We start from the raw sequence: 13,276 nt of genomic DNA, 5'->3' as shown, positions 1-13,276 counted from the left end.
TGTAACGGACTGAAAATTCAGGGATTTTTTTGAAACACTTAGATGCTGAAATATGTAGAAATGATGGTGCAGGAGCCAGCCATTCAGCTCAACAAGTTTGTGCTGGAGATTACTCTCCATCCAAACAAATCGATCCAATTGCATGTACCTTCCTAGTTCCCACATTCCTTTAAACACTTCTTTTACCCCTATCTAACCTGATCTTGAACGGTGGCAGAGTTTCTTGTCAGTTATTAACTCTGGAAGTGGATTCCACACAGTCTCAAGTGTTTGAAGATTTTGCTGTTCTGTTCTAAGTGTCTGTATTTATGATTTCTTGGCCCTTGACCCTTTGATTCCTGGAAATAGTGTATTTCTATCTACTCTGTCACATATAGTAATTTTAAAAACTTCCATTATATCATGGAGTAACTTTTAGGATATTTCTGGATAGATGAATTACAATGGGACCCCTCAAAAAATATGGTTGGTTTGTGCTGGTGTTTGGTTCCACATTTACCCAAATGATCCGTTGTCTGAGAGGTTTGACAATGCTGATGGGCCATTGGAATATTTGCATCTCTCCAAAGCTCGTGTTATTCTCGCCCACAGAAACTTTCTGATCATTGGATTAAAACTGAGCACCCTGGGTCACTATTATTTACCCTGCATCGCTGCCCTAGCTCTAATATTCCAACTCAACATAAAATAGGGGTCAAACTTGGGACTTTCTTAACCTAAGTGCATTGCTGAGCTACTGACTAAAATGGCGAAGCTGTTCGGGCAATCCCATGATCATCCTTTAAGAAATGAGAGAGTTTGTCAGCAAGTAATTGAACTCTGAGGTATTGCAATCAAATCTGATCTCGAAAGGGATCTACATATGCACCTTATTTTTCCCCCAAATGTGACTAATTCAGGGCAGACTGGGAGAATAAAACCTGTATTGGTCAGTCCCACACTGGAATGTGCACCTCTAACTGATCATCATGGGACCCAGCAGCAACTTGTGCCCCAATGCTGGTGATGCAGTTTATCTACAAATGATCTTGTCTCGTTATTTCCTGACAGGTAGTTACCCTTCAACTCCTGAGAAGTGACCAAGACCAGCCAATCACAAAAAAAGACAATGAGGATGAAGAATCTGAGGAGGAGATTGAAGAGCAAGCCGCTTCCCCGATTGAGAGTCCGAGTACTAAGGTGAATACCTCTAAGACAGAAAATCCGAGGAATGCGGCAATGGACAAGGAGCTTTCCATAGCACCTGAAGCTGATCGGCTAAATGATGTGGCTTTATCATCCGGTCCGTCTCGTGAACCGGTTGAGCTTAAACTAGACCACGCTGAGGCCGGATGCTCAAAAACAAAACAGCTGGAGTTGGAGCAGTCGGAGGCAGTTATGAACCCTACCCTGAACAATGCCACTCTTGCACCAAGTCCACCTACAGCAGACCGTCAGGAGGATGCTGCAGGAGACTTGGGAAAACGGACAGGTGAGGGAGAAATCGAAATGAAAGTAGAATCGCCTCTGTCTGAAAAAGAAAGTGAAAAACCTCATGAACAAACCCAGATTCTTGAGCATGACAGGACAGTAGAGAACAGCCTTAACCCAGTGGATGGTGCCCAGCAGTGCGAGTCAGGTAATGCCTCCATTTTGAACAGTTCAACAGCTGGTGAAAAACAGGAAGAGCAATCTCAAACACCCAGTTTTGAAAATGGGGAGAGAAGCACTGGAATCCAGACTCTGCCTTCCGAGCCTCTGCATGGAATAATCCCAGCTCTCAATGGGGATGAAAAGAGCCCAGAAATCCCAGAGGGTCCAGTGTTCAATCCAAATGAAACACCCTCGGAACCGGAGACATTGCATGTGACCAAACGTGGTTCCAGTAGCACAAGAACAACTGAAGACCCCAAATCTAAATCTGTCTCCACACCAAACCCCTCCAGGTAAATAGCATACAAGTCACAGAAATCTCAAGGTTTATGGGTTTCCATACTTGGGGAATGCCCTTGGAAGCAGAAAATAAGATAGTCTGATCACAAAATTCTGGGTCAGCATGGCCTAATGGAAATGAAATGGTTGGATCCATTCAAAAAGCCATTGCTGTATAATAGGATTATATAAGTGCTCCTGTGGGGTTACCAGTCTTCAAGGATAAGATTTTAAAAATTATTCTAAATCTGATCCATTTGGCTGTAAACTGCTCACTAAGTGTGTGTGCTTCATGTTCCAGGTATTGCTTCCCTCAGGATGTGACTTCCTATGCCTTGCAATGCCTTCAAGCTGGGTGCCATTTGTAAATTGCATATTTCTGATCTTACCAAGGTCCTTTGTGTAATCTGTAATAAGACATCTTTACTCTTGCACTTCAATCCCTTTGTAATAAAGACTAACGTATCATTTGCCTTCCCAATTGCCTGCATGTTAACTTGCGGTGATTCATGTATAAGGACGCTGAGCTCTCTCTGAATATCAGTAGATAACTTCACCTTTTCAAGCACAGATTGACAGAAAACTGTTACTGTTTGCTAGACCCTCAGTTACTCTATTTCCAGAATGCTTTTTTGTATTTTCTACTGTCATAAAACTATTTGTTTAATGTCTCTGCCATTTTCTTCTTTCCTGTTATAATTTCTTGTATTTCTCTCTCTCCCTCTCTGAGACTGTTGTTTAGTTTTGCTAATTTCATCCTTTCTGGATAGCATGGTTTTGTGACTCTTGCTTGTTTGCTCTCCTATTATATCCTTGTTGTCCATTTTTGGTTTTTCCATTTAGAATTGTAGAACCTTTCCAATCCTCAAGGCTGCTAACTTTCATTAGCAATATAAGCTTCTTCCTTTGATCGAATTTGATCTTTAACTTCATGTTCATCATGGTTGGCCACTTTTTCTGTGGGGATTTGTATATTTGTTGTGAATTACAAACAATTCTTTAAAAGTCTTCTGTTACTTATCTACTGTCACATCTGTGAATTTTTCTTTTCCAATTTACCTTAACACCACTATGCCACCGCCTCCTCAAAGTTGATTATCACTGATTAGGGATCTAGAGACCATTGCTCTTCAGACCCAAGTTCGATTAGCAGATGGTGAAACCTGAATTCAATAAAAATATGGAATTAAAAGTCTGAATGGTGACCATTGTCAATTGTTGTAAAAGCCCATCTGGTTTACTAATCTTCTTAGGTAAGGAAATCTGTCGTCCCTAACAATGTGGTTGACTCTTAAATACCCTCTGAAATGGCCTAGCAAACCACTGAGTTATTACAAACCTTGTCTAAAAGAAATGAAAATGGATGGACCACCCAGCATCGACCTTAGCACTGGAAATTACAATAGCAAATTCAGTCCTGAAAAATTCTCCTTACTAACCTTGGGGCTTGGGCCAAAATTGGGATAGTTGTCTCACAGACTCGTCAAGCAACAGCCTGACTGTCATACTCTTGGAATAATACCTTACAAATAATGTCCCAGGCGCTACCATCACCATCCCTGGGTATGTCCTGTTTCACCAGCAGGATAGGCCCAGCAGAGGTGGTGGCACAGTGGTATATAGTCAGGAGGGAGTTGTTCTGGAAGTCCTCAACATCAGCTCCAGACCCCTTGAAGTCTTGTGGCATCAAGGTCAAACAGGCCATGGAACCTCCTGCTGATTACCTTGTACCATCCCCCATGCTCAGCTGATGAACTCCCCATATTGAACACCACTTGGAAGAAGCACTGAGGGTGGCAAGGATGCAGAATGTACTCTGGGTAGGGAACTTCAATATCTACTACAAGTGGCTTGGTAGAACCACTGTTAGCCTAGTTCTAAAGGATATAGCTCCTACACTGGGTCTGCCAATAGGTGAAGAGGGAAATAACATACTTTACCTCATCCTGCCTGATGCAGATGCATCTGTCCAAGGCAGTATTGGTAGGAGTGACCATCGCACAGTCCTTATGGAGACAAAGTCCCATTTTGACATTGAGGATACCCTCCATTGTGTTGTGGGGCACTACCATTGCGCTAAATGGAATAGATTTCAAACAGCCCAGCATCTCAAGATTGGGCAACCCTGAGGCACTGTGGGCTATCAACAGCAGCAGAATTGTACTCAACCACAATCTGTAACCTCATGGCTGGCATATCCCCCATTCTGATATTGCCACCAAGCCAGGGGATCAACTCTACTTGCATGCCAAACAACATAAGCAACAAGTAATAGACAGAGCCAAGCGATTCCACAACCAATGGATCAGATCCAAGCTCTGCAGTCCTGCCACACCAAAGTATTAATGATGGTGGACAATTGAACTCACTGAAGGAGTCCCAATCCTAAATGTTGAGGGAGCCCAGCACATCAATGCAAAAGATCAGGCTGAAACATTCACAACAATCTTCAGCCAGAAGGGCTGAATGGATGACCCAGCTTGGCCTCCTCCGGAGGTCCCTAGCATCACAGGTGCCAGCCTTCAGCCAATTTGATTCACTCAAAGTGATATTAAGAAATGGCTCAAACAAAGGCTATGGACCATGACAATATTCCAGCAATAGTACTGAAGACCTGTGCTCCAGAACTTGCCATGCCCCTAGCCAAGCTGTTGCACTACAGTTACAACCCTGGCATCTACCCGCCAATGTGGAAAATTGCCCAGGTATGACCTGTACATGAACAAAACAAATCCAACCTGCCCAATTACTGCCCCATCAGTCTACTCTTGATCATCAGTAAATTGATGGAAGGGTCATCAACAGCTCTACCAAGCGGCACCTGCTCACTGACGCTCAGTTTGGGTTCTGCCAGAATCATTCAGCTCCTGACCTCATTGCAGCCTTGGTTCAAATATGAACAAAAAAGCTGAATTCCAGAGGTGAAATGGCATGAGAGTGACTGCCCTTGACATAAAGGCAGCATTTGACCGAATGCAGCATCAAGGAGCCCTAGGAAAGAGCTAGGAAAACTGGAGTCACTGGGAATCAGGGGGAAAAGCTCTCTGCTGGTTGGAGTCACACTTTTCTTATTTTTCACAGGATGTGGGTATTGCTGACCTCCATTTATCCCTAATTGCTCTTGAGGGGACATTTAACAGTCAACCACAATTGCTGTGGCTCTGGAGTTACATGTAGGTCAGACCCAGTAAGGATGGCAAATTTCCTTCTCTAAAAGACATTAGTAAACCTGATGGGTTTTTACAACAATTGGTAATGGTTCTGTGGTCATCATTAGACTTTAAATTCCAGATTTTTATTGAATTCAAATTTCACCATCTACAGGGATTCAGACCAGGGTCCCCAGAGCATGCCTCTGGATTACTAATCCATTGGCAATACCTCTCTGCCACTGTCTCTCTGTTATCCCAACACAAAGGAAGAAGGTGGTTGTTGGAGGTCAGTTATCTCAGTTTCAGGACATCATTGCAGGAACTCCTCTGGATAGGGTCCGAGCCCCAATCATCATCAGCTACTTCCTTCCATCATTAAGTGAGAATTGAGGATATTCACATAATGTTTAGTCCTATTTGCAATTCCTCTGTTACTGAAGCAGTCCATGCCCAAATGCAACAAAACCTGGATAACAACCAGGCTTGGACTGACATGTGGTAGGTAACACACAAATGCCAGGCAATGACTATCTCCAACAAGACAGGATCTAACCATCACACTATGACATTCGCTGAATACCCCACTATCATCATCCTAGGGGTTGCCATTGACCAGAAGCTGAACTGGGCTTGCCATATAAATATTGTGGTTATAAGAGTAGGTCAAAGCTAGGTATCCTCCAGCAAGTAATTCACCTCCTAACTCCCCAAAGCCTGTCCACCATCTACAATGCACAAGTCAGGAATGTGATAGAATACTTTCCACTTGCCTGGAATAACGCAGCTCCAACAGCCCTCAAGAACTTTAACACCAGCCAGGACAAAGCATCCTGCTTGATTGTTACCTCTTCTACAAATAAACACTCATTCCCTCCACCATTGACACAACAGATGTACAAGATGTACTGCATCACCACGGCTCCTTCGCCAGCAAGCACCTTCCAAACCCACGACCATCCAGATGGACAAGGGCAGCAAACTCATGGGAACACCACCACCTGGAGGTTTTCCAAGCCACTTGCCATCTTGACTTGGAAATATAGAACCAATAATATGATGGCATTATGGCACAGAAAGAAGCCATTCAGTCCAGCATGTTGGCACTATAAAATATGTTGCAATTCCTTCCCAGTCACTGGGTTAAAATCCTGGAACTCCCTTCTTAGCAGCATTGTGGGTGTACCTACAGCAGTTCAAGAAGGCAGCTCACCACCACTTTCTAAAGGGCAATTAGGGCTGGGCAATAAATGCAGTAGTCGGCCATTTGGCCCCTTGAGCCAGCACCACCATTAAATAAGATCAAAGCAGATCTGATAGTGGCCTCAAGGTGCCTGTCCCCAATAACCTTGACTCCTTTGTCAGTCCGGAATCTAGCTACCTTGGCCTTAAAATATTCATGGACTCTGCCACCACCACTCTCAGGGGAAGAGTTCCAAAGACAACCCTCCGACAGAAAAAAATATCTTTGTTACGAGTGACCCCTTATTTTTAAGCTGTCCAATAGTTCTAGGGAAAACATCCTTCATCGTCCCCTCAGGATGTTTCAATAAGATCACCTCTCATTCCATTGTGTATAGGCCCAATCTGCTCAACATTTCCACATAAGATAGCCCCCACCTCCATCCCTGTTATCAGTCAATTACGCTTTGACTACTTTAAAAAAGTACTTTATTGGTTGTAACAGGCTGTCAGTTATCCTTGGGTCATGAAAGGCACTATGGAAATGCAAATCTTTGCTCAGCTCTGCTGCCTTTGTTGCTTTGCTTTGCTGCTGTTACATTTGTTAGGAAATTTTGGGGGATTTTATAATTAGCTTGGGAACTTCTTGGGCAGGGGACAAAGAGAAGACCAGCCATGGTTCCTCTCTCCTCACTGGATGGTGCATGTGTGGGTAGAATCAGTTTAGATTGGGATGACAATTTCTTCGGCCGAGTTACCAACTGGCACTTGCTACCTCGACTTAACAGATGAAGAGTGAACAGTTGGGCTTCTTTTAGAAGAACCTTATCCTATGCCAGTTGCTATCTGGAGAAGAGCAAGACATTAAAATAAACATGTAAATACTCCATGAACAGGAAACTTTGACATACTGATCCTGTGATCTTTTACCTTTAGTCTTTTCAGCGATGATGATGATGAGGGCTTGTTCAAGTCGGTGACTCCGAAAGTGGAGAAGATGGCAGTGAAGGAGGAGAAAGAGGAGGATGAAGAAGAAGTGGTAAGAAAAGGAGGACTTCTTTCTGCCTCAATGTTGTAGTGATGAGGATAGGCGTTGCCACAGTAATATCCTGCGGCATTAAGGGAGTTGTGAACTGAGTGTGTATAGTACAATGGAGGTGGGATAAATAATTTGCATGTAACCAAGTGATGGATACCTGGGAGTGTGATTGCAGACCCAATCTAATCTCAGTCCTGCTACCGTTCAGTAGCAGTGAATGTGTCAAGTGTCTCTGGAGTCTCACAACCCTTTTCTTTTCCCTGAAGAGGTTGATTGTCATGCCATTTATCACTCTGCACCTTTCTCTCTCACTCAGAGTATGAAGGGCCGCCCACCACCAGCCCCACTCTTTGGAGATGAAGACGAAGAAGATGACTTTGACTGGCTTGGATGAGGTCGCCTCTGTTGACATTACAGAGGAGATGGAACTGGTTCCTGAAGTAGCCAGGATGGACCCTGAGAAACATGGTGTTTATTTTGTAACGTACCACCCTGTGGAACTTCACATTCCGAGATTCTCTTAATGTTTGTAACCTGCTGGTCAGAGCCCGTTTGGTGTCAGGCTGTGTCCCCGCTCAGCACAAAAGGAAGCTGTGGATGAAAGTGCACTGACTCCAAACCATGTCGGTATTGTTCTCGAGCAGCATGTGACTCTGTTGCAAACAGATTTTCTTCTCATTTCCTGCTGAACTTCAATAAATTTGTACTGCTTATACAGCCCGGGCTGTTAATGGCTGTTGGGCAACCCAACTGTGCACAGGACAACTAATGACTGCTTCATAACTCTTATTGTCTGCTCAGTTTGGTTAGGAATCTCCTCCCTTCAGTTTTCATAGTTTTGAATCAGTTGTGATCGTCCCAATCCCTGGATGAGGATCATTCTCCTTGTTCTGTGTGTTGAGTGCAGCACGAATTTGGTTCAAAATAAAGTATCTCTGTGCCTTAACCTCCAATCACTGGGCAACCGACACTTCCATTACTGACATGGTTCTTTGATGCAGCTTGTATGGTTGCAATGGGGAGGTGGGTACGGAGGGGGAGCAAGGGAGAGAGGAAGAGGGGGCGTGGGAAGAGGGGGAGGCAAAAGAGGGAGGGAGGGGATATGGAGGGGGGGGCAGGATGGAGAGGGTGGGGATGGAGAGGGTGGGGATGGAGAGGGTGGGGATGGAGAGGGTGGGGATGGAGAGGGTGGGGATGGAGAGGGTGTGGGAAGAAGGGAGAGGAGGAGGCAAAGGCTGCAAGGGGAGGGTGGGGAGAGGTGGACAGAGGAGGGGGAGGCAGGGGTTTTAATGTTTTTAATTTTAATGGCCATCCCATTGCCAATTCTTGATTCTAATCCACCTGCAGTTGCCTGCTTCCAGTTGAGTGTTTTCATGTTTGAGTGTTCTGTGCAGTTTTCCATGACCGAACTTTTAATAATACAGCGAATATACCTGGTCAAAAAATACTGTATGCGAACTGCAGTGTGAAGAACAAAGACTTTTGATTGATCTGCACTGTGTTTGAAGCAATTGCTGAAAGGCCAGCGCACAGCGCCATCATTGTCCACAGCAGGGTGGCATGTGCAGCTCAGCAGCTTCCACAATGTTGCCTTACAGACGGGAAGCGAAACATGAAACTGTGGCTTCAAATAGTCACACGATTATTCTGGCCACAATGAGTAATTCCTCTGTTGGTCACAACTGTAAGCGACTGGGATTGATTTTGTCTGTGATTTTGCTCAACATCAATTGAAACTCTAGAATGCTACAACACTAGGACATTATTTGGCTCACCCTGATAGCACTGACTGCTTGAAACAGCAATCCAATTAATCCCAGTTCTCTGCTCTTTTCCTCTACGTGTATCTAATTCCACTTTGAAAGTTTACTACTCATAGAATCCCTACAGTGCAGAAGGAGGCCATTTGGCCCATCGAGTCTGCACCAACTCTCCATCAGAGCATCCCACCCAGGCCCTATTCCCTTAACCCCATGTATTTAACTCACAAATCCCCCTCACCTACACATCTTGGGAGACTAAGGGGCAATTTAGCATGGCCAAGCCACCTAACCGGCACATCTTTGGACTGTGGGAGGAAATCAGAGTACCCAGAGGAAACCCACGCAGACATGTGGAGAATGTGCAAACTCTACTCCACCCAAGACTGGAATCAAACCCAGGTCCCTAGCACTGTAAGGCAGCAGTGCTAACCACTGTGCTACCCTTTCAGGCTGCATTTCCACATCAGTATTTTTAAAAAATGTTCTCAACTTGTTTCTGGTTCTGTTGCTGATTATCTTAAATCTGCACCTGATGGTTACTGACCCTTCTGCCACTGGTTAGTTTCTCCTTATTTACTCTATCAAGACCTCTCATGATTTTAAACATCTCTAATAAATCTCCTCTTCACCTTTGCTTGAAGGAGAGTGGAAGTGGATTCCATCATTAGGGGAGCAGATAGGTGCCTCTGTGGCCATAGACGTGACTCCAAGGTGGTATGCTGCCTTCCTGGTGCCAGTGTCAAGGATGTCACAGAGCAACTGCAGGATATTTTGGGGGAGGTTGAACTGCCAGTAGTCATGGTCCACATTGGGACCAATGACATGGGTAGGAAAAGGGATGAGGTCCTGAAAGCAGATTTTAGGCAGTTAGTAAAGGAATTAAAAAGCAGGACCTCAAGAACAGTAATCTCAGGATTACTCCCAATGCCACCTGATAGTGAGATTAAGAATAGGAAGAATGAACAGTTCAATGCGTAACTGGAGAAATGGTGTAGGAAGGAGGGCTTTAGATTTCTGGGGCAATGGGACCAGTTCTATGGCAGGCAGGATCTGTACAAGGAGGATGGGTTACATCTCAGCAGGACCGGGACCAGTATCCTCGCGGGGAGGTTTGCTAGGGCTGTTGGAGAGGTTTTAAACTGCATTGTCGGGGGGGGGGGGGCCTGAGGGGAAATTCAGAATGGAGAGGAGAAAAACTAGAAGTAGAGAAGTTATAACTGATTGGGAGGTTGTATCAGACAGTAGTATCAAGGTAAATAGAATACTTGGGGAATTTGATAGAATTAGATTAGGTAATAGATGGGGTCAGAGTAATGGGGAAAGTAAAAAGCCAAAATCAGGATTAATGTGCATATATGCGAATGCACAGTGAGAGAGATTTTTAAAAATTGATGAATTGGTATTACTGTAACAGAGACCCTGCTCAAAGGACAGCACTGTGTGTTAAATATTTCTGGCTACAAGGTTTAGGATAGACAGGCAAGGAAGAAAAGGGGTGGGGGGGGGGGGGGGGGGGGTGGCGGAGGGAGGTGGCAGTATTAATTAAAGATGGCATTACAGTACTGGAGAGAGGGATCATTAATGGAATTTCTGGCTAGAGGTAAGGAATGAAAAAGGTGCAGCAACATTGATCAGTGTAGTATATCGACCACCAACTAGGGTAGGGGTATAGAGAAACAAATGTGCAAAAATTATAAAATAATTATAATAGGGGACTTCAAATATAGACTGGGATGGGAATAGTGCAAAGGGACTAGAGGAGCAGGAGTTCCTGGACTGTGTTTGGGATTGTTTTCTGCAGCAGTATGTTTCTGGCACTGTTGGAGCTGGTTCTGGGGATGAGTTGGCACAAGTGGATCAGATATCAGTGGGAGAGCATTCAGGGAACAGTGAGCACTGCATCAAAAGATTTAGGTGGCCATGGAAGAGGACAAGGAGCAATCCAAAGCAGCGATCGAGTCAAGTAAGTTGGAATCAAATGTTGGCAGAAAAGTCGGAGACTGACCAATGAGCTTCCTTCAAAATGTTTTGCTGGTAATCATAAAATCCCTACAGTGCAAAAGGAGGCCATTCGCCCCATTGAATCTGCACCAACTCTCTGTCCTGTTCCCATAACCCCACAAATTTACCCCACTAATCCTCCTAACCTACACATCTTTGGACACTAAGAGACAATTTAGCATGGCCAATCCACCTAACCTGCACATCTTTGGACTGTGGGAGGAAACCGGAGCACCAGGAGGAAGTCCATGCAGACAAGGGAAGAACATTCAATCTCTACACTGTCACCCAAGGCTGGAATCAAACCTGGGTCCTTGGTGCTGTGAGGCAGCAGTGCTAGCAACTGTGCCACCCTGCCACCCCTCAAGGTATAGTCCCTTGAGGAAAGGTAGGGCACACAAGTCCAGAGCACTCTGGATGATGAGAGAGGCGAATGTGAAAAGGCAGAAGTGAGGGTATGACAGATGTCACATAGAAATACAATGGAGAATCAGGCTGAATATAGAAGGTCCAGAGCGGAAATGAATAAACTAGAAAGAAAAGCAAGGCGGGAACATGAAAGAGACTGGCTGTTATATAAAATCCCAAGGTCTCCAAAAGCATGTGAATAATAAAAGGATGGTGAAAGAAAGAGTAGGGCCAACCAGGGATTTTTTAAAAATGGGGACTTACATCTGGAGGCAAGAGAAGCAATGGAGATATTAAACAAGTACTTTTGTCTTTACAGTGGAAGAGGATGTTACCCTAGCCATGGTGAGAAAGGAGGTAATTAATACACTAGAAGAATTTACAATTGAGAAGGCGGAGGTGTTAGGCTATCTTAAAATGAATAATGTGCCAGGAATCTGATGGAATGCATCCAAGGATACTGAGGAAAGTAAGAGTGGAAATTGCAGAGGCACCGGCCATAATTTTCCAGTCTTTCCTAGAGTCAGGTGGTGCCAGAGCACTGGAAAATTGTAAATGTTACATCCTTGTTCAAAAGGGGGGTGCAAGGACAAAGCTAGTAACTACAGACCAGTCAATTTTGCTTCAGTGTTAGGGAAACTACCGTTCAGGATGAAAGCAGCAGTCACTTAGCCAAGTGCAGGATAATTAAGGGAAGTCAGCATGGATTTATTATGGAAAAATCATATTCGACTTGATGGGAGCTTTTTTGAAATGGTGACAGAAAGGGTTAATAAGGGCAAAGCTGTTCATGTGGTGTACATGGATTTTCAAAAGGTATTTGATACAGTGTCAGACAACAGACTTCAGAGCAAAATTCTAGCTCATGGAATAAAAAGGAAAGTAGCACTTGAATAAGAAATTTGGATGGGAAACAGAGTAGTGATAAATGGTTGTTTTTCAGAATGGAGGAGGGTTTATAGTGGGGTTCCTCAGGGGTCAGTGTTGGGACTCTTGCTCTTCCTGATATATATTAATGACCTAGATGCTAGGGTTCAGGAGACAATTTCAAAATTTGCAGATGAAATGAAGATTGGAAACTTGTCCACTGAGATGAGGATAGTCTTGAACTGCAAAAGGATATGGACATGGTGGGCTGGGCAGACAAGTGGCAGAGCAGAGTTTTGGCAGGAAGAATATGGAGTGACAGTGTAAAATAAAGGAGAAACTCGAAAGGAGGTGCAGGAACAGAGGGACCTCTGTGTATATGTACATAAGTCATCGGCAACAGCTAACAAGGCTATGGACTTAGGAAAATGGGATTAGGATAGATAGATGCTTGATGCAGATACGATGGTCTGAAGGGCCTCTTTCTGTGCTGTAAATAATTCTTAATCAAGCATATGGTATCCTAGGTTTTATTAACGGGGCATTGAGTACAAGAGTAAGGAGGTCACATTAAACTTGTAGGCCTCAGCTGGAGAACTTGAAGGATGTGAAGGCATGGGAGAGAATACAGAGGAGATTCACAAGAATGATTCCAGGGATAAACAACTGTAACTATGAGGATAGATCAGAGAAGTTGTGACTACTTGATAGAGGTATTCAAGATCCTGAGGGATGTGGACAGGATACAGAGTCAGAAACTTCCCTCTCAAGAGAGCATCAAGAACTGGAGATTCAGAATAATTTGCAAAAGGAGTAAAAGTGATGTTAGGAAAAGCTTTTTCACCCAGAGGGTGGGTAGAGTCTAGAAGGAACTTCCTGAGAGGATGGTGGAGGCAGGTTCAACCGAGGTATTCAAAAGGGAATTGGATTACTATCTGAAAAGAGAGAATGTGTAA

The 13,276-nt window shown here is 44.2% G+C and overlaps 1 protein-coding gene across 1 annotated transcript in view; it reads left to right on the top strand.

Moving 5' to 3' along the window:
• LOC144502572 (FK506-binding protein 15-like) overlaps nucleotides 1-8,250 on the top strand; it is an 85,574-nt gene extending 77,324 nt beyond the window's left edge. The window contains exons 27-29 of the mRNA XM_078226676.1: nucleotides 1,051-1,925; nucleotides 7,179-7,281; nucleotides 7,598-8,250. Of these exons, the coding sequence (XP_078082802.1) occupies nucleotides 1,051-1,925; nucleotides 7,179-7,281; nucleotides 7,598-7,675 (1,056 nt within the window). The 3' untranslated portion in view covers nucleotides 7,676-8,250. The remainder of the gene's footprint in view (nucleotides 1-1,050; nucleotides 1,926-7,178; nucleotides 7,282-7,597) is intronic.
• The last annotated feature ends 5,026 nt before the right edge of the window (nucleotides 8,251-13,276 follow it).

Source organism: Mustelus asterias, chromosome 13, assembly GCF_964213995.1.
Source record: "Mustelus asterias chromosome 13, sMusAst1.hap1.1, whole genome shotgun sequence".
In the NCBI taxonomy this organism is placed as follows: Eukaryota; Metazoa; Chordata; class Chondrichthyes; order Carcharhiniformes; family Triakidae; genus Mustelus; species Mustelus asterias.
The sequence above is the reverse complement of the archived record's forward strand: the minus strand, read 5'-3'. Positions and strand labels throughout refer to the sequence as shown.